This window comes from Falco biarmicus, chromosome 3, assembly GCF_023638135.1.
Source record: "Falco biarmicus isolate bFalBia1 chromosome 3, bFalBia1.pri, whole genome shotgun sequence".
Lineage (NCBI taxonomy): Eukaryota > Metazoa > Chordata > Aves > Falconiformes > Falconidae > Falco > Falco biarmicus.
The window spans coordinates 61,976,984-62,002,756 of record NC_079290.1 but is presented as its reverse complement, the minus strand read 5'-3'; the positions used below and the strand labels follow the sequence as shown (position 1 = coordinate 62,002,756).

Below are 25,773 nucleotides of genomic sequence, written 5' to 3'. Positions count from 1 at the left end.
GCCACTCTACTGTAAAATCTCTGCAGTTTTGAGAGGCATAGGGCAGCCCTGCTGAAAGTCAGAAAAAAACAGAGAACAAAGAACAGCTACAATAAATCATAACCCTGTGAAAAAAAACACCAGAAAGACTGAGAGCCTGCCACCATAAACATTATTTTACAGGAAATGACAGTTCCTTGAAAATAGTGGGAATAATTCTCTAAGGGAGGGAGAAAAAAAACAAACCCTTTACAATTTTAGAATTGCCAGTGATGTCAAGGCTAAACCATTCCTGCCTTGTGATCTTGACTAGATGGTCTCTGAGTATAAGTGCTGCAAGAACATAAATGTAACTCTTGTTACTGGATCTGGCAGCCCCGGTCCTAGCATGGCCTGTACAGCGTGACTGCTGATCGTGTCAGCAGCTTTTGTGCCTTATTGCAGCAGCTCATCATGGAGAGTCACAGTAGCACAGGGCTGTTTGCTTAGGGTTTGAACTCTGTGTGCTACCTGTATGCCTTGATGGTTGGCCATCTGTATTTTGGGTGGGTGTTAGCTTCAGATCTGTGACTGGGTGAATGAGACAAGCAGGAACGGGAGAAGATGGGAGGCTCAGAGACTTTTGCCTCACAACAAACCCTGTCACCTCCATGCAAACAAGCCACATTACTGCAGAGGTGATGGATGGCGTATAGCCCTCCTAGATATGCGATGCCTCCAAGGTGATACATATTTCACACAGACACACAAAAGGACTGGAATTATTTCTGCCCCTGCAGCTTGAGCAGTTTGTCTGTTAGACAACAATCTGCTTCTAGAAATTTGGCCTCAGCCTTAAGTATGCCTGTCATGACTTTCTTACACTCAGGTAGCAGTTTACACTGGCACCTAGAAGCTCTGCACTAATTTAGAAGCAGGTGTTTCACTAAATACTCCTGCCTGTATGCAGGGAAAATACAAACCAAACATGGTTCATAGAGAATTCGCTTCCTATTTTTAGACTGCTTTACAAGTACATTTTTAGGTAAGAGAATAGATGTTTTCCACACAATAGTGGTTTAATAACTATACCAGACATGAGTTTTATATTGATAATAGCTATTTTATTATTAAAATATGCTTTTGAGTAATTTCACAGCTTTTTGTGCCATTATAAGTTTTGCAATGAGCCATTTGATTACTGCCTTTGTAAAAGATTTTCTTGCTAGGAGAAAGCTTCAAAACAAAGCAAAGACAGGACATAACAAGGGAAAATATTTCTCTAAATAGAAACTGAAGTTCATTCCTCTTATCTAGCATGTTTTCCTCTGCAAAGAGACACGTACCATATGTTTAATAAAACATTTGATCCCAGTCAGAGTTCCTATCCTCCTCCATGGGTTTTAGTTCTGTACTCTGATTGCAAACAAACAGAAGCCACTTTGGTATGGGTATGGAAAACAGTGAGAAGGGAACAGCCTGGAACACAACCACTGCAAAGCTATTTGTGGGTATTTTGCCAATACATAGAAGAGATTGGAAGAAGGGGAAAGACTTTTCCCTTCCTCTGGATACTCGTAAACGCAAGGGACAGGAGGAGTTAAGGGGAGGGCAAGGAGTAGATCTTTCTGCCTTGTCCCTAGAACATTAAAGCTCAGCTCTGCCTCCAATTCACATGATATTTGAAGCAACTCATTCTCACTCTGTGCTCAGAGTGGCCGAGCCAGATATTTCCAGATAGTTCTGGAGGCACCAGTCCCAGGTCTAGGCCAAATCCTATACTGAGCCTGTTAATCTTTCTTATTTGTGTTTTGGTGTCCAAGGGGACTAGTGATAGTGTTTAGACTGGGTTACTCTTTTGTGTCTGTTAACTGCAGAAGCCAACATGGTTTTATCACCTTGGATAAGATGATTAACTATAAAGTTTAGCCTTATGCTCAACTGTGTCCCTCCTTATGGAAAAGAAACAAACAACCACACAATGACAATAACAAAATTTTATTTTTTATGGGCATTCCTCACTCTGTCTTTTCTGTTTTGTCTTTCTAGTCCCTGTATCACAGCAAGCAGGACTTTTTATTTTTTTAATTGCTTTTGTCTCTCTTCTGAAGGAAACTTGTAGAAAAGGGACAGTATATTGCAACTGATCTTTAGTAAAATGTCATGTGCTCGTCATAATAGTTCAAGAGTTTTCTGAACATGCTGAAGAAGTGAATGTAAATTACATAGTGAGATTCATCAATGGGATGTTGACTATTTGCAATTTGCATAAAGTCCATGCAGAGTTTTGCAAAAAACCCAAAACCAACATAGTCATCAGCTTGCCTGCCTAGGTGAAATACACACTTGGATAATCCTATGCCACTAAGCTTAATTTTCCCTTATAAGACAGTTTGCTCTAAATTCAGGAATTTCTTTAATGTCCTAACTAAACTGTGTATGCAGCTCTGGGCTGATCAAAACCAGTTCTCCTCCACTGTTGCATATTTGATGGCAGATGTGCTGAACTTCTCTTTCCAGCTGAGCTGAGTTGATCAAGGAGAGGCAAGGATTCAAGGGGCATGTTTGTACAGCCCAATATCAGGTATTTAGGGCTCTAGGCTAATGATGGAAAACCTTACAGCACAGGATGCTGCTGTGCATAGGAGCTGGGGAGTCCTGGCTGCCTGCTGCGCTGCTGCCCATAAGGGCTGGTAGTAGGCATGTAACCCAAGAAGGGCACTCACTGTCATCCCTCTAGTCTTCTTAAGGAGTCAGTGGAGGGAAAGATGAGCACCTTCAGAGAAGAAAACTGCACTCCCAAAACAGGAGCTCAGCTGCCATCTAATTATATGCTCTGGATTGCCCTCTGGAGGTGCCTGCAGCTCTCTGTTAACTTTATTGGAAGATCGGGCTCCCGAGCGGTGAAAATATCCATAGGGCATTTGTATGTGAAACTTGGCACAGATGTAATCTTTACATGTGCCCACTTCAATAATCGAACAAGTAACCATGCAAGCAGTGATTTGGGCACCAGCATAAGCATCTGGGAAGGTGTACTGGTGCAGATCCTTTGGCCTCACTGCTGCTGCTACGTGAGTGTTTGGGGGCTGTGAACCACCTACACAAACCCTGCAGGAGTAGGACAGATGCAATGGCTGGTGTCTGCTTTGCTGCTGTTTGTGCCACTTGCAGACAGATGCCTCATGGCTCTGCCACGCATGCATTGCCTGAATCCCAGCACACTCTCTTGCAGAATTAAAAAAGCAACTGAACAATTGGTTTATAAATCCCACAGTGCTAGAACGCTGCATAACAACATTTGAATCTGATACTGTGGAGCCCCTTGTGCTCCTCTGAAGATGGACTTGACCCTGCTGTGAATGATAACAAACTGTACTCACAAATTAAATCCACTTGCCATATTAAACCATGCGTTTCCATCTCTACTGGGCAGATCCAACAGTGTTCAGTTACTATTGTCTTCTTTTCAGATAGATTTTAGTAATTTCGAGTGCAGAAATATAATTGGAAAAGAAAAATACAGAGTTAATGGGATAACATAATAGAAACTACAAGGGCAGGTACATGTCCACAATACTGAGCTTAGAGGATCTATTCCCAGAATGGATTCCAAAACGTTTTGTTTATACTCTGTCTATAAGGCAAATGGAAAGTGTTACATCTTTGGATAATGATCAAAAAAACTCAGAAGCAATGAAAGAAACCTCCACTAGCTACCATTGCAAAACACTAAAAACAGGGCTGCATCTAAAATTCTGTTGAATTTATTATTATTATTATTATTATTATTATTACTTAATGAAACCAGCTTGGGGATGCCTATGTGGGATCCAAAATATTTTTCCTGGTCACATGCCCACATCAATTGCACAGTTTGCACCCCAGACCATAAGAACATATAGAATCATAGAATCATTTAGGTTGGAAAAGACATTTAAGATCACTGAGTCTGACTGTAACTTAACACTGCCAAGTCCACCACTAAACCATGTCCCTAAATATCACATCTACACGCCGTTCCAATACCTCCAGGGATGGTGACTCAACCACTTCCCTGGGCAGCCTGTTCCGATGCTTGATAACCCTTTCTGTGAAGAAATTTTTCCTAATATTCAATCTAAACCTTCCCTGGTGCAACTGTTCCCTCTCATTGTAGAGAGGGGATGATATTAGATTCTTTGCATTTTTACTTTTTGTATATAATGCAATGGGGAATCAAACTGGGGTCTGAATGAAGAGTTGTAATTGAGCTTTTTTTAAACAAAGATATTACTTAGGATTCCATCCTGTGCACTCCAGTCATGTGCTGCCTATGTTTTGTATTCCTTTTCCAGCAGCATTCTTCCTCTTATGAATTCTAAGACAAACTTACCCTCTTGCGCCATGAAACAGATGTGTTACAAGCAGTGGCATTGAAGATTTTCTCACCTTGGCCGACATGTTTGCCCTTTGCCAGCTTTGACTTCTTGGCTTGAAGCAGAGTTTGCAGTCCATGCCCATTGTCCAGGACATCAAAGATGTGAGCAGGGGTTAGCTGTACGGCCCTTGGTGTAACATGATTTTTGAGAGCTCAGCTTGAAGCTCTGTCCTTAGTTCAGTGATAATTCTTTGGAGTTACTGAAATTTCATTACTAAAGAAATGTCTGTCTGATCGCAGAAATAGTTCACATAAATGAATTAACAGAGTAATTTTTTTTCTTTAGCTGTCAGGCAACATGTGTGACTTTCCCGTTTCACCTCAAAGTGGACTAAATTTCTAACATTATTATCTAATTATAGCACTGGTCATTGGAATGGAAAATCATTGTTACTTGTTTTTCCATTGTTGGTTGCTCTGGGGAGAGATACCTCTATCCAAATGTGTTAGTTTAAAAAAATTACTTTAAAATGTATGATGCTGTACAGAGCAACGCTGCCAGGTATTCTTTCTTTTGCCTGGAGCTATTCATGAGCTGACTTCCTCTCCTACTTCTTGACTCCCTCTTTCCTACCTAAGACAGGCATGAAACACATGTGCACACAAAACCATTTCCTTCCCGTCCCTTCCTCATTTGTCCCGTTCCCTCCCAGCCCAGTTTCTCATTTGGTTGCTAAGGGCTTCTCTCAAGGAGCTTTATCCTGCAGGGACAGAAAAATAAGAAAGAGGGAGAGGGGAAGGGCTGTGTGTCTGCTCCCCGTTAGGCAATGGGGATGGGCATGCCATAATTAAGGGAGGACAGCAGCTTTCCTAGCAGAGCCCTGTTGAAGCCACTTCCCTTTTCCAATCCAAAACTCCCATCTGCCTCCTTACATTGTGAAGCTGTCTGAGGCTGCCCAAGGTGTGGTAACAACACAGATGGAGTTCGTAAGGACTTTTCCAGTGTCCGTTTAAAGGGAAGAAAAGGGAGAGGATGTGCTTCAGTCCTTTTGGAGAGAGGGTGTTGCCACAGCAGACTGCAGAAAGGCAGGGAGGGTTGAGGTGAAAGAGATGTGGGGAAACTGAAAACAGACCATCAGGCTGGAAGCGCTTTATTGTCTCACTAGAAGGGAGTGCTCCCTGCCCGTGAGTCCCAAGTGAGCGAGGAAGACTGCTTTTGGGACACGCCTGCCCACTGTCCAGCTTTCAGGGACGATGCATTTCAGTCACAGTCAGCCTAAACTGGGTCTGAGCTAAGGACCTGGAGGAGTCAGTGGTTTCCTTGATTGCGTAGGCTCAGCTGGAGGAAGGAGTTCTGGCTGAAACACAGGTGTGTGCCGCAATGTCTGCTCTTTCACTTGGGTAATACATCTATTATTTTAGTGTTATACTGCTCCACGGAGAATTCTGGGTTTGGTCCAGTGTGCTTTGGGATCTGCTCAGCCTCATTTCTCGTTGCTCTGAGCTATGCTGCCAGCAGAAGTGTAAATTGCCACGGTGCTTCTGTGATGCAAAGGCCCGGCTCTCCACCGGCTACTAAACCGAATGTAACTCACATCACCACCGCAGCAGAGCAAAGCTGACAGCCATTACCAAAGGAGTCCAGAGCAATGTTTATGCTTTCATTCCAGCTTGCTCAGATCTGTTGCATAGCTGTGTGTTTACAACTATCTGCATGGGACTATCTTGGAACTGTTTAATTTAAAGGTGTAATTTATAATCACTTTATAATTAGCCACAGTCAAGCCAATAATCTCACTTACAGAGCATAACCAAGGATAAATGCATTTTATGTTATTGTTCCATGCTTGTTATAAAATCTTTCTAAAACTATACTTGAAATGTAAATGTATTTAACTATTACCCTAAATGGTTACTTGTTATTCAGTGACAAGTAGGAAGTTTATTATTTGTATTTTTTTCAGATTGAAAATTAATCTTTGACAAGCTATGCTCTTGTACTAGACAGTTTTAGTTATGTGACATGCCTGTTATTTATTTGAGAATCTGCTCATGTTTGGACTCTTAGGCAGGGGAAAATTCATAGTTCATTGTTTATTGAACAATCCTTCCAGATTTTGGATGATCCTTTTCAAAATTCTTTCAATGTAACAACATGTGATTACATGTAGGCAGGTAACCATGCACATTGAATTACAATTATTTTTTCTAACATTTTTTATTTTTTTTACTACTGAGGAGTGGTTCTTAAAATTCCCTGGCATAATTTCCCCCAGAAATCTTAAAATACGAATAATGTAATTAGAAAGCGTTAATAGTACTAATAATCCTTCACTGTGGAACCTATCTTATATTTCCAAGAACAGAAACTTGCAAGCAAACAAAACAGCGGCTCACCTGCTAAAACTTATCTGATTTGAAAGAAGCAAACATAATTCATGTACAATTGCTAAAATTTGCTCCTGGTATGAGTGAATTCACAGGTGTGTAATGTCACGGCTCCATAAGAAGACCCCACTTTCCTTTCACCTTGTCTGGGCTCTCTCATTAATGGATCTTGAAGAGCTTTCCTGTATTGCTGATTCAGCAACACGATGCATGCGGGAGGAGCTTGAGGATGCGTTTGCATCCGTTCAGTCAGTAGCTCTGTTTTTTTAGTCTTCTGCACTGACCACTAGACAATTCAATTTTTTTAAAGACTCATGAATGCTGCCCCTAATGATTAATTTCTGATATATACAGAAGTGTTCGGTAGTCAACAACAGATTTCTTTTCTAATTGCAGCTAAAGGTAATGGTGCCTTGACATACCATTTGGATTCTGCCAGGTTCAATGTCCTACAAAATGTGACCAAACTAGAACTGTTTACACATGCAACAAATCTCTCCTATTGCATTTTACATTATTCTCAGGTAAAGATAATAATGTTTTGATGCTTCCTAATTGATCAGATTGTAAAACCCAGCAGAACAAGACCAGCAATCAGCAAGGGTTTCTATAAATAGATGTTTACTGTGCAAGACAAAAAATCCTAGACAGACCCTGTGACGTAAATGGTGAAGATTAACAAAGGCTAGGAGAGGAGGAAAATCACACCTTCAGTAATGCATCTGATTTTAGAAAGTTTTCTGCAAACCCTGTGCCCAGTTCTAACTCAGCTGAAACGAGTGGTGAAATTATGGATTAATGAATGGAAGATCAATGAAGCATGGGGGAAATCTGGAGGGTCCTAGGAAACTTTCCTGCTCTGATGAGGCAGCTAAACATTTCTAAGGATGCCTACTCAGCATACATTTGAGGGGAATGAATTTCTTTATTGTAAGGCAAGACAAGCTCATCATTTAAGAGGATGAAATAGTTACTGACTACTGCTGGTACTGGGGAGTTAAACTGACTCTGAACCAAAAGTCAGTTGGAACTGTTTTTTTTAGCTTCTCTTGAACCAGAACTGAACTTGAATGTTATTTTGAAGTGTAGCTGACTTCATGCTGGAAACGAACAATAACAGCTTCAGTCAAAGCTGGACGTGAACTAAACTGAAAAACTGAATCGCTTGACTCCTGGTGTGCCACTGCAGGCCGTTCCCCCAGCTGCTGACAGGGCTGAGGAGGAGGGGGACTTCCAGGATAGGTGAGAGGAGCAGGATGTTTTCGAGTAGTCTTAGGGAGCATGGATCAAGAGATATAACACACTAGTTAATCATCACTGTAAATGTTAAAGCCATTTCCTTCCCCACAGGTCCCCAAAGCAGGACTCCCGTATTGTAAGAATAACAAATATAAACCAGCTTTGTACAGCAGTGATTGGCCTGAAAGGGCTCCAGTAACTTCTCCTGCCTCTCCAAGGGACTTACTGCCCTGCCACTTCTTCGTATAAAAGAGTTCTATTTGTTCAGCTAGTTCAGCACTCATTTATGGAGCTCACCAACTGTATGGATTGTGTGTGTGTGTACACACATATGTATATATGTTTATCCATACACAAGCCCTTGTTTTTGTTATCCCCAGTCTGTGGATCTTAGAACAATGCCATGAGTTCATGATTCAAACAGACTAACAAATAAGATAGCTGAGGCAAATAGAAAATGTTCCTATGCACTATTTTGGACAATCAGCCAGCTCGAAACAGGTCATTTCAATCAGCAATTCTAATTGATTATGTTCTACCTAATAGAATCGGTGACACAATTTATTCTGGACTTCCCTTCCCCCCCCCCCCCCCCCCCCCCCCCCCCAGTGCCTCTCTTGGCTTCTGAACTCTATTAACTGCAACTCACTTTGCATATTGGATGCAGTAGGGACAATGCTTCTCAAAATTTTCCCCAAGTTATTGCTGCAGGAAAGGCATTACAGTGAGGTGGATCAAATCTCTTCACAGCTGAAGTCTGTTTTTTTTATAAATGCAGATTCTTCTTCCTTCTCTTCATTAAGGCTTCCTCAACCTCCCCACTGCTAAAAACGTTTTCACCTAAGGTGTTCCAGACCTGGTAACGGGGATTTGAGATTCTGGCAGTTGATAAGGGGAAGAAATACTGGTAGGTGGTGATATTGCTTTGTCCCCTGCTAGCACATTTACTGTATGCTGTAGAATTTGCATTTCCTTCGGTTTGCAGAGGGAAAGAAAAAACTGTATGGCCCACAGTGGGATTTCACCGGGTTGTATGCCCTTAGGGAAGAGGCAGCCCTCCTGCTTTATATTCAAATTGCTTTTTGTGTCACTTGCAAACTGGTATCAGCTAAATAACCTCCTGGATATCCTCTAGACATCGTTCTCTATTATGTGCACTTAATTCAACAGACACTTTCCCCATTAATTCAGTTTCTCTTTCTGTATTGCCTGTTTGCACCAGAGTCCTATGCTTTACTATTTCTATGCTGGCTAATAGCGCTCCTCCAATTTTCAGTTTAATGCATTTACTGTTCCTGTCAACAGCTGAACTATGGAAGGTGCACAGGGTTCTTGGTCAGGCTTCGCCTATGTTTTTTCATACTTCTTACCCCTCCAGCGGTATGGTTGGACCACGGATGTCTCGTTGTTCTCTCAAAATTATGTGTATGCAAACAGTTAAATCCAGGCCGTGGTGGGGACAAAATGTTGCCATTTACAGGAAAGCTTTTTTAGCCAAAAGGTGGCACTGCGGCTGCACAGATTCTGTAGTGGATGAGCAGTTTGGCAGGCAGTAACGAGCCACTCGGTACGTGTACTTCAGCTCCGCTTTTCATACCTTGTGAACGTTAAGTATTGGGAACGGGCTAATCTAATGAGCAGAATAAAATCAGTGCTTCGGGAAGCAAAGAATTTGGTAACTGTACTATAAAAGTAATGAATACTTTATCCTTGCTTTAGTGAATCTGAATGACTGAATAAAAAACCCAATCAATATCTGAAAAAGTGCTGCCAAAGTGCCCAGAATATTTCAGCTATGCATGTATCCTACACATACAGACTACTCCTATTAACTGCTTGGTTTGTAGCCTCTAAGGCGGGGTGAGCTTCCTCAGCAACCCTCAGTCTTTGAGACAGATCCTGCGGTCTTAAAAAAATGCGGGGGTTGACTTTACCATGGGCTGGTCAGATACTTCATTAGCAGATGAAGTACTACTCGATCTGAGTGTTTTGCCATCTACAGACATGATTGATAGGCATATTCATAAAGATCGATACGTACCGACACCTATGCCAGAAAACTGAGAATCAAATACACAGGCTTGGTATATCCAGGTGAGCAGGGCCGGGCCGCCTGTGGGAAGGGAGGGAGCCATGTCCCCAGGATGTGCACCGCTACCACCAAGTTAAGGCATCACTGGGACAGGGCTTCGTTACAAACCTCTGTTAGCACAGACAGATGTTGTGTTTAAACTCCATGTACACACTCCTGTCCGAGTGTGAAACGGCCATACCTCCTCAGAGGAGGCTTGGGCTCTTTGTGATACGGGTCCTGTAAATGAACCCGTTAGGCACATTGAATTAGCATCTGTAGTTGATTTTTCTTAGCTTCCCTGAGCATTTTCATATTTGTAAGCCTGGCGTTCTTTACTTTCCCAATATACTAGTATCAGAGTCAGCCTGTTATATAATATTTGAATATCTGAATAATTGCCATTATTCAAAAACCAAAAAACAGTTGTCCGCATGGCTTAACACACATCATTTGAACCTCCAGAACACAAAGTTTTTCTTTTTTTTCTTTAAAATACCCTTTGTATTTTCCTGTGAGTCCCACTCATGTTTACAAGCATATTTCTCTGCAACAAGGATACAAATTATTACTAATTTATTTTTTTTAAAAGCACATCGAAGCACAGGATGCTTCAGCAATTATAAAAATTAACAGGCCAGGACTTCAAGAGCAACTCTAAGTCTTAGTAGGTTTGAAGTAAGACTGGATGAGGTCCTTCACCAGGAGGAAACACTGAGAATGGATGTTAAGGACCCCAGGGTCACTGCTCCCACTTTCTCCAGATCTTTCACGAGGTTGAAGAGTTATCTCCAGCACTGCCCCCACGGCGTGGATTTTCTGTCCAAATGTGCCTCATTTAAGTGGGAGGGACTGCAATATATTGCCGAAGTTTAAATGGACATTTACTTGTATGAATAACAACATTAACAACTTTCTATTTCACAGTGTCACTATTTCAACCCCAATGATTAGGTGTATTCAGCAGACACCCAGGGATGCACCAGCTGAGCTTTGAAACTGCCCCTTTAAACCCACAGCACTTTCTAACCAGCACTGTGTTTTAAAGGGTAAAAAGCTTTCCAGAAAAGTCAAATGCATTCCAGCGACCGAAGATCTGTTTTTTTCCAGGCGCCAATTTTCTTGTGGCCCTAAATGTGCTGCTGAAACCTGGGGTGAGAAATGAACAATTAGAGAAAATTGTTCCCCCCCACTCAAGAAAAAAACTAAACAGCAAAAATCTAAACGAAAAATAAAATTAGAAAAATCAAGTAAAAAAATATTCCAGGAAAAAACCTCTGAAAAACCAACACAAAAAGAAGCGTTAAGGAGAAACTGTAAAGTCTCAAGTGCCGAAGAGGAGCCAGCTGGGGGTGGCAGCGCGGTGGCAGGCCGGGCTGCGCGAGCAGAGGGGCGCGGGCAGCGGCCGCTCCGAGCGGCGGGGCAGGGGGTAGGGGCGGGGGGCAGGAATGGGGGCAGGGCCGGGGGCAGGGCGCAGGGGACAGGGGCAGGAGCAGGGGTCAGGGGTCAGGAGCGGCAGGCAGGAGCCGGAGGCAGGGGTAGGGGCGGGGGGCAGGAGCAGGGGAAAGAGGGCTGGTTGCATGGGTAGGCAGCAGGGTCGGGGGGCAGGAGCCGGGGGCAGGGAGCAGGGTCGGGGGGCAGGAGCCGGGGGCAGCGGCACGGTCGGGGGACAGGAGCCGGGGGCAGGGAGCAGGGTCGGGGGGCAGGAGCCGGGGGCAGCGGCACGGTCGGGGGACAGGAGCCGGGGCAGGGTCGGGGAGCAGGTCGGGGGGCAGGAGCCGGGGGCAGGGTCGGGGGACAGGAGCCGGGGGGAGGGGCAGGGGCAGGAGCAAGGGGCAGGGGCGGGCGGCGCGCCCGGCCCCCTGGCGGCGGTCCGGCCCCGTCGGGGCGGGGCGCGGGGAAGTTTCCTCGCGGGGCGCGGGGCGCTCGGTGTGGTGCCGCCGGCTGGGCCCGCGCCGTCGAGGGCGGCGGGCGGGGGGTGCCGCTCCGCGCTGCCGGCGGAGGAAGGAGGGCGGTGGGGGGAGCCCCGAGGTGGGGGGGCGTGTGCGTGCCCCGGGCCGGAGGTGGACGCGGCGCTGCTTGCATGGGCTGCCGCCGGGATGCGGCGGGAAGCGTGAGGCGGCGCGGCTGAGGCGAGGCGGGGAGGGGACGAGCGATGCTCCGCCGCCGCGGCGGCTCCGCGCACCGGCGGACCTAGGAGCGGCGGTGGCGCACAGAGAGGGACGGCTCTCCGGGCGGCCGGCCGCGACCCCCGCCCCGCCGCGATGGCCACCGAGGTGGTGTGCGGGCTCACCTTCCGGCTGCTCCTGCCCGTGTGCCTGACTGCCGGTACGTCCCTCCGTCCGTCGGTGGGTCGCCGGGCGGGTGGGCGTCCCGGGGCCGCGGGACCGGTCCTCGCAGCCAGCCGGGCCGGCGGCTTGCGGGGCGCTCGGCAGTCTTTCCTCGCGGCTGCTCCCACATTCCGCTATTTCCCCAGGAAACTTCAGACTCCGTAGCGCACCCCTGATCTCTTACATATTTGTTGTTGCTGCTGTTAACGTTGTTACTAGTTTTTGCGTGGCTGCGCGCCCGGGGGCCGGGGCCGCACGTGTGGCGGGCGCTGCTGGACCGGCGCGCGGGGCTGCGGGGCCCTTCGCCCGCAAACACTGCGGCGGGGTCTCGCGGCGCCCCGCAACCCCGGGGAAGGCGGGCGGGGGAGGGGGGGGGGAACGGACGGACGACACGAGGACGGACGGGGGACATGACTCGGTGCTCGCCCTCCAGGCGTTCCGGTTCATCTGCCGTGTTAGGGTTTCGGGGGTGCTCCGTAAAAGCGAGGAGCAAGCGTCTTTCGGAAGGAGCGATCTCTGATTTGCGGAGGTTTTCAGGAGGGAGATTTTCAGTATTTTGAGAGAAAGAAATTTCCGTTTAATAAAGCGCGTTACTTAGCAGGCGGCCATCCAGGAAACGAATCATTTTTGGATGGAGAACTGCCGTGTCCAGCCACGGGTGAATATGTTGGTATTAATCCATCCCCTCGGCGCGATTTTAAACCTAAAACTCGGAACAAGCTGCGATTACCCGCTAGGACGGGAGGACGACGGGCGGCTCTCGAAAGCCGCGGTGCCGGAGGGCGGGTCGGGCGGCCGCGGCCGGGGCTGGTGCCTGCCGGGGCGGGAGGAGGGAAGGCGGGTGCCGGGGGTGGTGTGTCCCCCCGCAGGGCGCGGACGGACCCCCTCGGCGGCCAGCCCGGCGCCGCGCATCCCCCGCGGCCGGCGGAGCGGTGCGGGCCCAGCCTCGCGCGGGCGCCGCGGGGCCCCGGGCCGGTCCCGGCCGCCGCCAGCCCCCGACCGGCCGCGCTGGGCGGCGCGGGGGCCGCCTGCCGTCCCGGGGGTGCAGCCCTCCGTGCGGCCTCGCCGGACCCCCGGGTCAGCGCTGTCCGCCCCCCGCGGCACATGCAGCCTTCCTGGGGCTTTGCCCTTGGCGAGCCCCGCGGCCAGCGCCGCTCCCCTTCAGCACCCTCCCTCCGCGCCGCCCGGGAGGTGCCCCGCGCTGTCGCCCCAGGTGCCCTCCGCTGCCCCCCGCTGCCCCCCGCCGCTCCTCCGGGAGCGAGGACGCGGCCCCCGTCCTCGGCCCCGCCAGAGGCGTGCGGGACCCGGGTCGCGCCCTGGCGCCCGGCGGCGTGCAGCCTCCCCTGCCTTCACGGGTCGGGAGTGAAAACGATTTTCCGCCGTCGTCTCGCTTGAGGCGACGCGGCGGGTGCCGTCGGCGGGGTTGTACCGAGGGCGAGATGGCGGCGGCTTTGCAGGCTGCCACCAGCACCTGCGCGCCCCTCCCGCCCTTGCCGAAGCCCGCGGGCTCCCCGCGGGTGCCCAGCCCTGCGCTTGGTGGCCACCGCTGGGCCCGGGGAGGGCGCCGCGCCGCAGGCCCGTGGGCGCGGGGCCCCGTCCGCTTTGGGGCCCTCCCTGCGGGACCGGGTGCGCTGCCTGGGCGGGCGGGGGGCTGCCCGCCAGCCCCGGGGGTGGTGGTATCAGGCGGCTTTCTCGGCGCCAGGGTTGGGCATAGGGCACCCCCTGTTTAAAACCTCTGGGGCCCCATCTGTATTTTCTTTAAGCTGGGGGAAAGTGGGTTATGGATGAGGGTGAATTTGCTGGAAAGACACGTGGGAAGAAGGAAAGATTGGAAAAAATAAATTGTGTTCAGGTGGAATTTTCTTATGTTACTCTAATAACGTAATACCTAGCTGCGGTATTAAAATAGTGAGGTATTGTTCTGTCAGGTGCTTATTCTGGTTCTTGCCAAACTCTTTCTGTATCAAAACAAGTTCAGATAAAATTGTTTTGCTGTCCCGATTCCCAGTATTTAGTAATGCAGGGATACTTTCGCATTGCAGTTATACCTCGACAGATGAGAACTGATGTTGTCATGAATTGTTTATGCTTGTAAATCTTATTCATCTATAGATTAATTGAAATGTAAAACCTGAAGGAGGGACTTGTCATCCTGAGTATGAAACAAATCCCGCTGCAGAGCTTTTGGTTTTGGACCCAGTGATCTTGTTCAGTTGGATCTGAGAGGATAAGAGAGGAATCAGTAAATGGACAAACAGCTTTTCTCATACCTTAATTTACCGTGCCTGCAAATCTTTTCCCCTTTACAACCTGTTAGCAGAGTGCTTATTAGGGTGAAACCTAGTTCAGCCTGCTTCACTTCTCCACTTCTCTTGCATCTTGCACCTGAGTTGTCCCCAACCAATGCTCTCCTCCTTTCCAAAGCATCAAGGAATTGTTCTGTGGGCTTCTGGAAAAAGGTGTTGTATAGTTCATGTATCAGTGATGGGGTTTTGTATGACTTACGGTGAGGTTACATCCACAGCTGAAAAGCTGCCCTGAGGACTCACTGCGCAGTGATGCCTTGTGTCTCCTACCCGTGGCTGGGCAGTGAGTGTGCCTGAGAGTGCCAAAAGAGTGTAAATACAGAGTTGTTCTTTTGGTTCAGAATCCGCGCATGTATGATTTTAAAATGCTAGATTACTGTTGTTTCTTACCGTGGTATAATGTGCTCTTCTGTTTCTAAGAGTAGAACGTAACAAGGTTGGAGAGCCCTGATGAGGTGTGTGGAGGGCAATGGCAGCTGTGGCATACTCGTTAAAAATAACACAACTGCAAAGCTGAAAGATCATTCCTTAAATACTTGGAAAATGGTTAATGCTTCAAATCCTTAATACTTTAAATACTTTATTTTAGAAGTAAGTAAAATTAAATTCTGGTGCTAGTTATCTTTGCTGGTATGAAATACTTTCCAAGCATTGATTAGTAATAAGTGAGAAAACACAATTCTGTATAAGATTTTTTTTAGGATGAGATTTGTAGCTCTGAAGAGTGTAATCTTGTGCAGGTAAGCCTAGATGGATCCATTTAAAGCTCAAGAATGACGTGTCCCGAGTGTCTGCTGAAGATGGGAAATTTAATATGTATAAAATGAAAGACTTTTTTGTAGATTGAAAAGCTGATTTTAGGTTTATGCCTTCAAAGTCAGTCCACCATCATGTTATTTTCATGATAAAATCTTATGTTCAGTCTGATGTGAACCTAGAGCTTAAATGATAACTCACAGTAATGTGAAACTTCCTTGCAAATAAAGTACTGTGTTCTGTAATAAGACAGAGTTGGATCTGTTGCTTGGTTTTTTTTAGTGAGATTACTGCAATGTGATATTTTCCTGTATCGTAGTAGTACAATGCTGAAAAAAAAAATAAAATGGAGGAAGCTTTTGGCACTGATGGTGGGAAGTGGGCTTTTTGTGTTTTAAAGCTTGAGCCTTGGCATGAACCTGTCGGGTTTTTGTTATTCAAATGAACTTGAAACATGCAAAATGTTATTTGTCTCTCTGAAGTAAGGCATCAGAACAACTCTTTGCTAATTGCTTTCTTTGGTTTATAAAGGCTTGAACCACAAAGTTGCACTTCACATCATTTGATAACAATTTTTAATTATTCTGCTTCCAATTGTTTTACTTGCCACACAATTCATTAGTTTTTTTTCAAGCAAAATACTATTTTCAAATGTGGTGCTGGGAAGAAAAATGCTTAGAGAGGACAGCTTTCTCTGGTTTTTGACTAATGCTGTTGGATTGCATGTTATCAGCAAATCTGCTTCGGTGAGCTAGCTGCCTGGCCCAAGTGCTTCCGAGAAGTTACACTTGCTTTCTGAACTCTTGAAATTTGACCCAGACAAAGTAAGAATTGTAGGAGTTTCTAGAAAGTTGGGGTTTTGCTGAGGAGGGGGGAGCACAGGTATCAGTGTTTGGTAAGTGGTGGTAGGTAAAAAAATACTTCAGAGTTTTTGTAGGTGACAGAATTCGGATATTAGTTGGAAGTTTTCACTTGTTTCTTCAAGCCAGATCTTTGAACTCCTGCTAAATAGTGGGAATTGCTTTTATTTCTCCTTTCAGTGGCCGTGATTCATCAGAATGGTCATCTCTTTAGGGTATAAATGATGTTTTGCAAAGAATTTTTTTTAAAGCATGCGCAATATTCTCAAAAATGTGTATATTGAATTGTTGGAAGTGCCTCAGCGGGACAGACGCCCTTGTCCTGCCTTGGAAGGAAAAGGTAGATTCCAGCATGCTTGGGTGCTCTTTGACTTTTATCCCCAAATTAACAAATACTGATGAAAACTTTGGAGGGGAAGTATCTGCACGGTTACTTTAGCAGGTAATAACATGCTGTTAAAATTATGTGTTTTAAAGAGTATTTCAGAATCCAGTTCCTCCCTGTATGTTTTGATGCTTTGAATTAGTACTATTCACATTTTCTATAGATAGAAGTTGGACAATTCTGTAATATTAAGACAAGTCTGTGGAGGCAGCGAACCATGTCATGCTTGGATTCATTTTTTTTGGGGGTGCTTATCCTTGATTTTATTGGAGGTGGCTGCTTAAAATCCGTAAAAATGATGGTACAATATGACACTGTGTTGCAGTTTTGAGGCAACTGAATGATTTTTGTGTGCCAGTCTGTGCAGGTGATGTCAGGGTGATGACAAAGCAAGTAGCGATGCAGGAGCTTTCAGACTAGAGGGTAATTTGCTTAGTGACTTTTCATGTGGCAGTATAGATGTGTGGATATGTGGATATTAAAAAACTCTGACATATTTTTGAAGTTTAGATAAGCTTTGCATAGTGAAAGTGCTGTTTATTATGCTTGGAAATTGCACAGCTACTGAAAAGAATGAAAGAACGATCAAACTGTTGTGGGGTTTTTTTGTTATTATGGTGGCATTGGGGAGTATTTATTATTATGTACGGAAAAAATAATTATATGGAACAGCATGAGAGAGGTTCACATAGGCTTCCTGTTACATTTTAAAACTGTTGTTAGCCCAGAACACTCTTGAAATGTCAGTCACAGCAACAAGAAGTCTAGGAACCCCTTAATGGGTAGCGTGCTGAAAAAAAAAATTAATTAACTTGGATGTCACTTTGCACAAGAGATCCTAAAATGGCTGTTAGGTTTTCTTCCCCTCTTCAAATGTTTAGAAATTTATCTGCCTTCTTTGATTAAAGGAAGTTTTGCCTAGTTCAGTGGGAGCAGGTGAAAGATGTCAAGAATGAGAAATAGATACAGCCTTGCAGGAACAGCGTTTTCCAGGCTTGTAGGCACAGGGTTAGATTTTCTTGTTCACAGAAAGTAAATGTAATTTCAGTCTCTGTGGCTTCCATCTTAGATCAATTAAGATCCAGAGAAAAGTGTTTCGGGGAGAGCAGGGAGGCAGCAGTCGCCTGCAAGCACCGTGTGCTCGGCTGTAATAGCCATCTCAGGCTGACTGCCTTTGCTTCCCCCTAGCACGCAGGCTGGGAAACACTATTTAAAGATTCATGCCAAAAAAAGGGGGAATAAAACGTCTCTCCTTATGTTCTTACCACCTCTAGTTACTTATCCTAACTGTTCTGTTAAGTGGTCTGAATCCACTTAATGGTTAAGATGAGATAAAACCAAAACCTATAAATTTGTAAGGCTTAGGGCTTGCCTGGTAGGTAACTTGTTCCACAGACAGTATTGAACTTGGGAACAGAAATCCGTGGGAGGCAGCTGACTGGAGAGAGATACTTGGAGAAAGTGGACAACTTGCCTGATAACTGTAGGAACTGGAAAGCATTTGAATCCTTTATTTGTAGTGCTGGAGCTCACAGGTATCAGTTGCAAATCGTGTCATGCATGAAATTCCTCTCTGTCTCCTAGTAAAACACTGAGCCGTATCCTCCTGTTTGGTTGTGTGTGTGTGTTGTTTGGGGTTTTTTTTGTTTGTTTGTTTGGGTTTCTTTGTGTTTGTTTGTTTGTTTTTTTTTCTAATTACAGCAGTCAAAATCATAGCATGAGATGACAGAACTGTAGATATTTTGGGATCAGATGATTCATTTTTTTCTGAGGATGTTTCTGAGGGAGGTCAAGGAAGAGAATGGTACCATTATTGTACCCATACATGTGTAGCCACAGTGCTCTTTCATCTCAAGGAGTTTGCCAAAAGTCCCAAAATGTGGGAAACAAAAACTGTTAGACAAAAGGGTGGAGGGACAGAGTGCAACAGTTTTAACCACTGAAGAACTAGATTTTACGGTGCAGCTTTACCGGCATGTCTGTTGGAGTAGTGAGTTGCAAATGCTGGCAAAAGCAGACCAACTTCAGAATGGCTGTCATGTCTAAAAGGGCTCTTGGAAGGGAATATTATGAAATCATGGGTAAAAGGACTCTTGGAAGGGAGTATTATGACATGGATTGTATGTGAGAGGGACTAGTGATGAACTCTTTCATAACAGTAAAATTGTAACAGTAAAATCTTGTTCACATGCATGTGAAGCTGCTGGATGTTTGCACTTTGGCTTTTCTTTTCTAGATCTCTTTTTCCCTTTTGATGTTGAAATGATAGCCCTTGCGAAGCTGAAGCATGTTATTTTGAGGATAACCTTCACTTGAACACCAGTAACTACTTTTTCCTTTTGGATGGCAGCACTCTAAGCTTAAACAGGCTGTTTGCTTTTCGTCGTGAAGACGGATGTTAGCAATTGCGGATTAGTGAAAAAACCTGTGTAGTCAAGTAGATTGTACAAAACTTTGTAATATCTTCAGGCAGTTCTAAAGATACTGTAAGTATGACTTGTTAAGCTAGTAAAAGGCTGTATAGCAAGTTTTTTGGGGTTGGTTGTTTTTTTTTTTTTCTGTGCTGCAGCAGATTGATCAATGCTAGTAACTAAATCAATCCAGGTTTGTTTCCTAGGGTAAAAATTTTCTGTAATATTACTTTTGTGGTGATCACAAGTCTTCATGCTGTCATCTTGACAGATCTCTGAAGCTAAGCAGATCAGAAGCTGGCAGCATGCAGATCAGTTTTCAGAAAAAGTGCAGGTGTTGCTGGCAGGAATACAAGTGACAGAGTCCTCTGACTTGTACTGAGAGAAACTGGTATGCTAGGGGTTATTTTGTGAGATAAAACAGCTTAAGATTTTGAATATTAAAAAAAGAAGTGCACAGGTTGAATTATATATTAACTTTATTTTGGTGCGTTTGTTAGGAGCATATCCTTTGATGCATTACGTTCAGGATGTGGTTGAATTAATGCACTTCTCCTCTTCTCCTGAAAGTCTCACCTGTCCATTTCCTGTCTCCAGTAGGCAGCTGGAAAACCTGAATGTCACATTAAGGTTGCTGTTCTGTATCGTAATTCCTTTTATATCTGTAATGCTGAGCTGCAGTGTTAGCTTTGATAATATCCTGTAGCAATGAATTCCATGGGTGAACCATGCCATGAATAAAAAGGAGTGCTCTTTAATTCATTTTCAGTTTGTTGCTTTAGTAAATAATCCTTTGGATGGGAGAAAGTATGTATAATCACTTAAATCAACAACAGTCTAGTATTCTGTTTACTCTAACACTTTAGAATAACATTTGCAAGGCATAAAATCAACCATTAAGATTAGCTGTAGAAATTAACAGCTCTGAGTTTCCTATCAATTGTCCAGTTCTGAAGAGAAAGGAATGAGAATTATGTAAATCTGCCTTCCCCATTAATGAAGAGTTTTAGTATGCTATACTTTTACAGTTTGAATCCTTAGAGAGTGCAGCGTAGCAGTTCTCTGAGCTCATTCGTGTAGCCTTCAGTTTGGAAGCTCGTTTGGAAGTGAAGTAAAACTTAAAGAAGTGAGTGTGTGTGTTTGTGAGTGATGTACTAATCACTCCCTTTTTGGCAAAATATTATAAAGCATGGGACTGCAGACATTACATACCCTGTCTACTGTTTCCAAGCCACTAATTTGTTAATGTTGCTTGACAGAACCATAACTTAAACCCAAAGTATTTTAAGTGGCATTAGAGTGAGGGTCAGTTATGCCCCTTATTCAGGAGTTGCACGGGAGGCTGAAAATTATTTCCTTAACAGATAAGGGTGTGTGTTCTGGATTCTCACTGTGTTGAAGGATATGCAAACTCTATGTGGGTAGAGAGGTGCTAAACAAGTGCTGTCTTTTCCCTAGTCACACTAATACTACTCAATAAACTGTACACTGATGGCTTTTTGGTAAAAGACATGCTATTAGATAAATCGGCTCCTGGGTAATTTGAGGAACATTGAATTACTTTTGCTAGTTGTATATTCCAGGTTGCAATGATATGTTTAGCCTTTAGCTTTTTTAAAAAGCAGATTGAGACTGGAAAGGCTCAGAAAGGAATGATCAGCGAAACATACTGGATAGCCAGTGTACTCCCCACCTTGTAAGCTGAAATAAGCCTTTCTCCAAACTGACAAATCTCCAACTGTAAAACGTGATGCTGATTACAGCATGTTTACTTGTCTAGGAAATAACCTGTTAATCTCTAGCAAGCAAGTACAGTGACACTTACTCTGAATTTCATTTTAATACATGCTTATATATTGGAAAATGTCTGGAACATGCAAAACGTTTTCATAGTAGCTGCAACTGTTTGTGTTTTGGTTTTCTTCCCTTGTTATATTTGTGGCTTTTTACGACATCTTTCAGAATAACAGTTTCCTGGTCACTGAGAATAAATTAATTCATAAACCCAAGGCAAGCGAGGGAAATTTGTCTCCACAAATCCTGATTTATGTAGAAAAAATTTACTGCCATAAATAAATATTAGCTCATGTTGTCATTTTGTTGGCCTACTTCTATGAGAGTATTGTTAAACAGTATTCATAGCTGTAATATAGTTCCTAAATGCATTAGTCCTTCACTCAGTGCTTAAGATTTTTAAGTTCTGTCCTATTGCATTCCTTAATAATGCTACATTTTTTTACACAGATACATACTTATATCCACCTCAACAAGATAACAGCCTAAAAGAACCTGTATGTTTTAACCTTTTGAAACTTTGTCAGAGACCAGACTTTCTGGCACGTGTATTGCAGAGCATCTTTTAGAAGGAGCGTGCTTTCAGTTGCAAGCATGTAATTATAATTACTTTCTACATTTTTGCACGAGTCATTGATAACATCAACATTTTCTTTGTTGGCAATAATTTTATGCTTCTGGGTAACAAATCGTAGAGAAATATTTATACCTTTTCTAAATGCTAGATTATAAAATTGTTTTGTTCAGGTTGTAGTGCTGTCGGTCAAAGAAATTCTGTTGTGGTAAGTGTGCCACCAACCAGAGAAGCTGTATTAAGTTTTTCACTCTTTCTTTTCCTTCTTTCTTCTTTAGACATTTAACATGTCAAATAACTGTTTAATTTAGAGAACAAAGATCTATGAAGTATGAACTATCTCGCTTATTTGTTAGCTAAACGCTACACATGTGTATCTGCTATGTAAATAATAAATACCACTTCCCTAGATTATTTTATCTAAATTGAAAGGAAGTCTGTAACCAGCTTTTTCTTTTGAAAACCCACTTTGGATAAAATGTCATTGCTGTTTTCTTAGAAACAAAGCTTCTGGTAAAGATAATCAAGTTCAGCACTTTCTTTCATCATTGCAATGTATAATTGAGCACACCCCCACCCCAATGCATTACCGTGTCTGTTGGTGTGTTTGTGAAAATATGTTTAAATTGAAAAGACCTTAATCTCATAGTTCAGGCTTTTCACTATGTTTCTTGTTATATAGACTTTGATGTCCCATTTTCTCTGACCTTGTTAGTTCTTTTCTTCTGAAGTCGGATCAGGTCTCTTCTAAAAGAACTGAACAAAAACCCCTCCTATGGTTTTAAAGATATTTTATTGACCATTTTTCAATACAATTGCTGATTAGGGAAACTCTGTGATTTACTTCCATGATAAATGAGCTTCTCCTTCTTGCCTAATGTGACACATCTTTCTTTTCCTAAGCTTTCATGCCTTTCTCACCATATGGATCAGGACCTTTTATCTTTGTTGGGCAACAATGTATGTGTCCATATTACTTGAAAAATGCATTTCCCTTCTTGTTCCTTGGGAGGGGCCTGTCATTTCCATGGGGTGTAGTTTGGAGGTCTTCCTTACCTGAGCCTACTGCTGTGCTTGTTAGCATGGCAGGTCGTACAGCTTAGCTCAGAGCTTCACTGTTTCACTAATGTCAGATGAAACAACTTTTATATTCCCAAAGATGCAGCACAGAAAACAATGGGGGAGGAAAACTTAGTCAGCCACACAAGCTGTATTTATTCTGTACCACACAAGCCTTAAGTGTACCCCCGCCTCCTTTCAAAATAAATCCAATAATTGACTTAATCTCCTTGTTTAGTGGCTGGTTGCTCTTAACGATGGCCCCTGTAATGTTTAGAAGGATTAGTGGTCAGTGACGTTTATTTTCCATCACTGGTCTGCAAGTGATGCTTTTCTCGTGAAAGAAGTCTGAGAAAATTGACCCTGTTATACACTTCCTCGACCCAATACAACTTTCCTCCCCAAGTTCTAATCTTTTGATTTGTTTGATCTTGAAACACACTGTCTATGTGTATACTCTGAGGCAAATAAGAAATACCGTGAATATATACAAGTTTATTGATATGTGTCTTAAAATACCCTTCTGTAGTGTTTAACCTGTCAGACATTTGTTCTTATTGAACTGAGTCAACAAGCTCAATCATCATGCCCATTAGTGTACATAAACATCAAAACCTGTTTCTCACAGCTTTTCATCGTCATCTGCAATACAGCATGACAGTTGCTTGAAGACCTCTACAAATACATTCCTTGTTAATTTGCTGAAAGCAGAAGTAAGCATACTCTTTTTATGTATCGTTAAAAAGATCCTTGCGGTTTATTGTACCACTGTGATTTTAAGCAAAAATTGCTTTAAGAAACAGTAACCGTATGTGAAAGAAGCCACTGTCAACTTTTGGCAGCCTCAGTAAGCCTCTCCTGAGATCTACGTTTTTATCATAGCGTGCAGACATACTGAGGGGTGTTTGGCAACCCCACTCTGCCATTTTGAGGGTCTGGAAGTGGGGGGTGGCCTAATCACTTCCGTTGATCCCTTGCTGTTGAGAGGTCCAGATTAAAATGCAGAAAAGAGGCAGGCAGTACACAAGCCTTGCTCCCTACAGCTTGGCTGCTCAGCTGTGAGCTATGTTGGCAATAGTAAGGAAATGGCAGAAGGACCCAAATGGTCATTAGTGTACCCTGGAGGATGAAGCAGCTGGAACTGCTAGAACTGCAGAAGGTGGCTATCAGGTTATTTCCTTCCCGTATTTACTGTAACTGTGTTTGGGAGAATTCCTGTTGCCTTTGAAATGGAAAAGTAGTATAATTGTTCCAACACTACACAATATTGCAAACTGGAAAGAACAAGAAAGTCTCATTACCAGAGTATCCTGCCTGCATAATTAATGCATGTTAGTCGTTGTTGGAATACACTGAAATAAGAATGTAGCAGTTAAAAATCCCACAAACACACACACACAAACCAAAAAGGATGAGATTGCCAAGTCACTGAAACTAGCATCTGTTCTGAGAAGAAAGAATAATGTTCTCCTGTGGGACAAGTAGTTCCATAGTTATTCAGTTTGGGTTTCTCACACATTCATTTGAAGCAGTTGAGGTTGGCGGCTCACCTGCAAGGTTTCTGGGGTGATTACAGGATGGGCTCTGGTCTGTCTCTGTGTTTCCCTCTTTAGAGCATCTCAGGCTGGAAGGCAGCTCGGGAGGTCTCTTCTCCAGTCTCCCGCTCAATGCAGTACTGAATTTAAATGTGACTGCTCAGGGTGTTCCTGTTGTGTTTTGAAAGTCTCTGAGAATGGAGGTCTACAACCTCTTCCAGTTAGCCTCACAGTGATTGTTTGGTGGGGTGGGGTTTTTTTTTTGTGTGGTTTTTTTTTTTTTTTTTTTTTTTTTTTTTTTTACTTTCCCCTCTTATATCTTTCTGACTTCAGTTTGTGGCCATTGTCTCTCAGTATACACATCTGTAAAGAGCCGGGCTCTGTCTTTTGTGTAACTTGCCCTTAAGGTGTTGGAGGGCTACTGTGGGGTGCCCCTGGAGGTGTCTGGTCTCAGGACTGAAGGAGCCCTGGTTCTGCAACCTCTCCTCATGGGGCTTTAAGCTCCAGTCCTGACTGCCCTCCCTTCGAGCTGTTAAAGTTTATCAACGTATTTCTTGTCCTGAGGGGCGCCAGGATTGCACATGGTGCTCTAGATGTGGTTTAATGAAGGCTGAGTGAAGGGGAATAACCACTTCCATTGGGTATGCTCCTGTTTGTACAGCCCAGAAGCTTACATTGAACGTTACAAGGGAGATCTGATCAAAAACTCTTTCACCTTGAGTGTGAGAAAGAGAAGGTAGATGTTGACAATTTTTATTATTCCTTAAAAAAAGAAAAAGAATGAAACACTATGACTTCTGTACTGTGATCAAAGGTTCACGAATAAAAATAAATTTATGTTGGAATTCATGTTGGATATTATATCTGAACAGTCAGCATTGGTACCCAGACAGAACTTACAGGAGTTCTTCTGTCTCTTTTTGATTTAAGGACCAAAGTATCTAGTCTTTACAGTAAGTCCTACACTCTCTCTCCTCACATGAAAGATTTATTTTCTTCAAAATGTCCTGGTTATAGCTTTTGGGTTTTGGTTCTAAACTGTATAGCAGTGGGTCTTGGAAATCCTGCGGTGAGGAATTGTTTCTTCAGTCTTTCTCTAAACTCATTGGTACCTTAAATCTCAGAGAGTGCAATTTTCCATTCTTGGTTTAAAAAAAAAAAAATAATTAACCACAGCCAGTGTCTGTAGGGCTTGTTCTGATTTGCCATGTCTTAACGCATACAATATGCACTAAAAGGCTCAAAAAGGTTAAGCTTGTGTTTCTCAGCTGGAAGTGCTGATTATTAATGAACGTTATTCTGTAACATTGGCACAGTCATTTGTCACTGGCTTGCAATGAATGGAATGATGAATTAATACAAGACCTACAGCATTTCTTCTTCATTTCAAGAACTGTCCAATGCTGGCATCCTCTAAGAGGCCAACTAGCCAGTAAATTATTGGCATTAGTTTCCCAGCAATCATGTTCACATACTTGAATATTTTTAATTAATCAGTATTTGTTGTTATTCTGCAAATCACTGACAGCTAATTTGTTTTAAAACCACAGGAAAAAGATCAGTCCTGCATGTTTCTGTATTGCGTTCTTTTCTCCTAGATGATCTCCATCTTATGTAGTATTGACAAATTACTTTTAGCAGTAGTTACTTTACTGCTGGATGGCTATTTTGAAACAAGTTTTGAAAAGCTGGCTTGTATTTTGGATATATGAAACACTTGGTGCTAGTCATTCACAGAATCTGTTGT

General features: G+C 43.8%; 2 protein-coding genes across 15 annotated transcripts in view; one reads left to right on the top strand and one right to left on the bottom strand.

The window, feature by feature from the left end:
- Positions 1 to 10,575: 10,575 nt before the first annotated feature.
- LOC130146181 (translation initiation factor IF-2-like) lies at positions 10,576 to 12,765 on the bottom strand. Its single transcript, XM_056332074.1, has 2 exons — positions 12,310 to 12,765; positions 10,576 to 11,165 (listed from the first exon to the last, which is right to left on the bottom strand). The coding sequence occupies exons 1-2, from the start codon at positions 12,756 to 12,758 to the stop codon at positions 11,147 to 11,149; spliced, it is 468 nt and encodes a 155-aa protein (XP_056188049.1). The 5' UTR covers positions 12,759 to 12,765; the 3' UTR covers positions 10,576 to 11,146.
- Positions 12,068 to 25,773, top strand: part of PIEZO2 (piezo type mechanosensitive ion channel component 2) — a 315,127-nt gene continuing 301,421 nt past the window's right edge. For all 14 annotated transcript variants that reach the window (XM_056332062.1, XM_056332065.1, XM_056332072.1 and 11 more), the window contains exon 1: positions 12,068 to 12,344. In XM_056332062.1, coding sequence (XP_056188037.1) covers positions 12,281 to 12,344 — 64 coding nt within the window. In that variant the 5' untranslated portion in view covers positions 12,068 to 12,280. The remainder of the gene's footprint in view (positions 12,345 to 25,773) is intronic.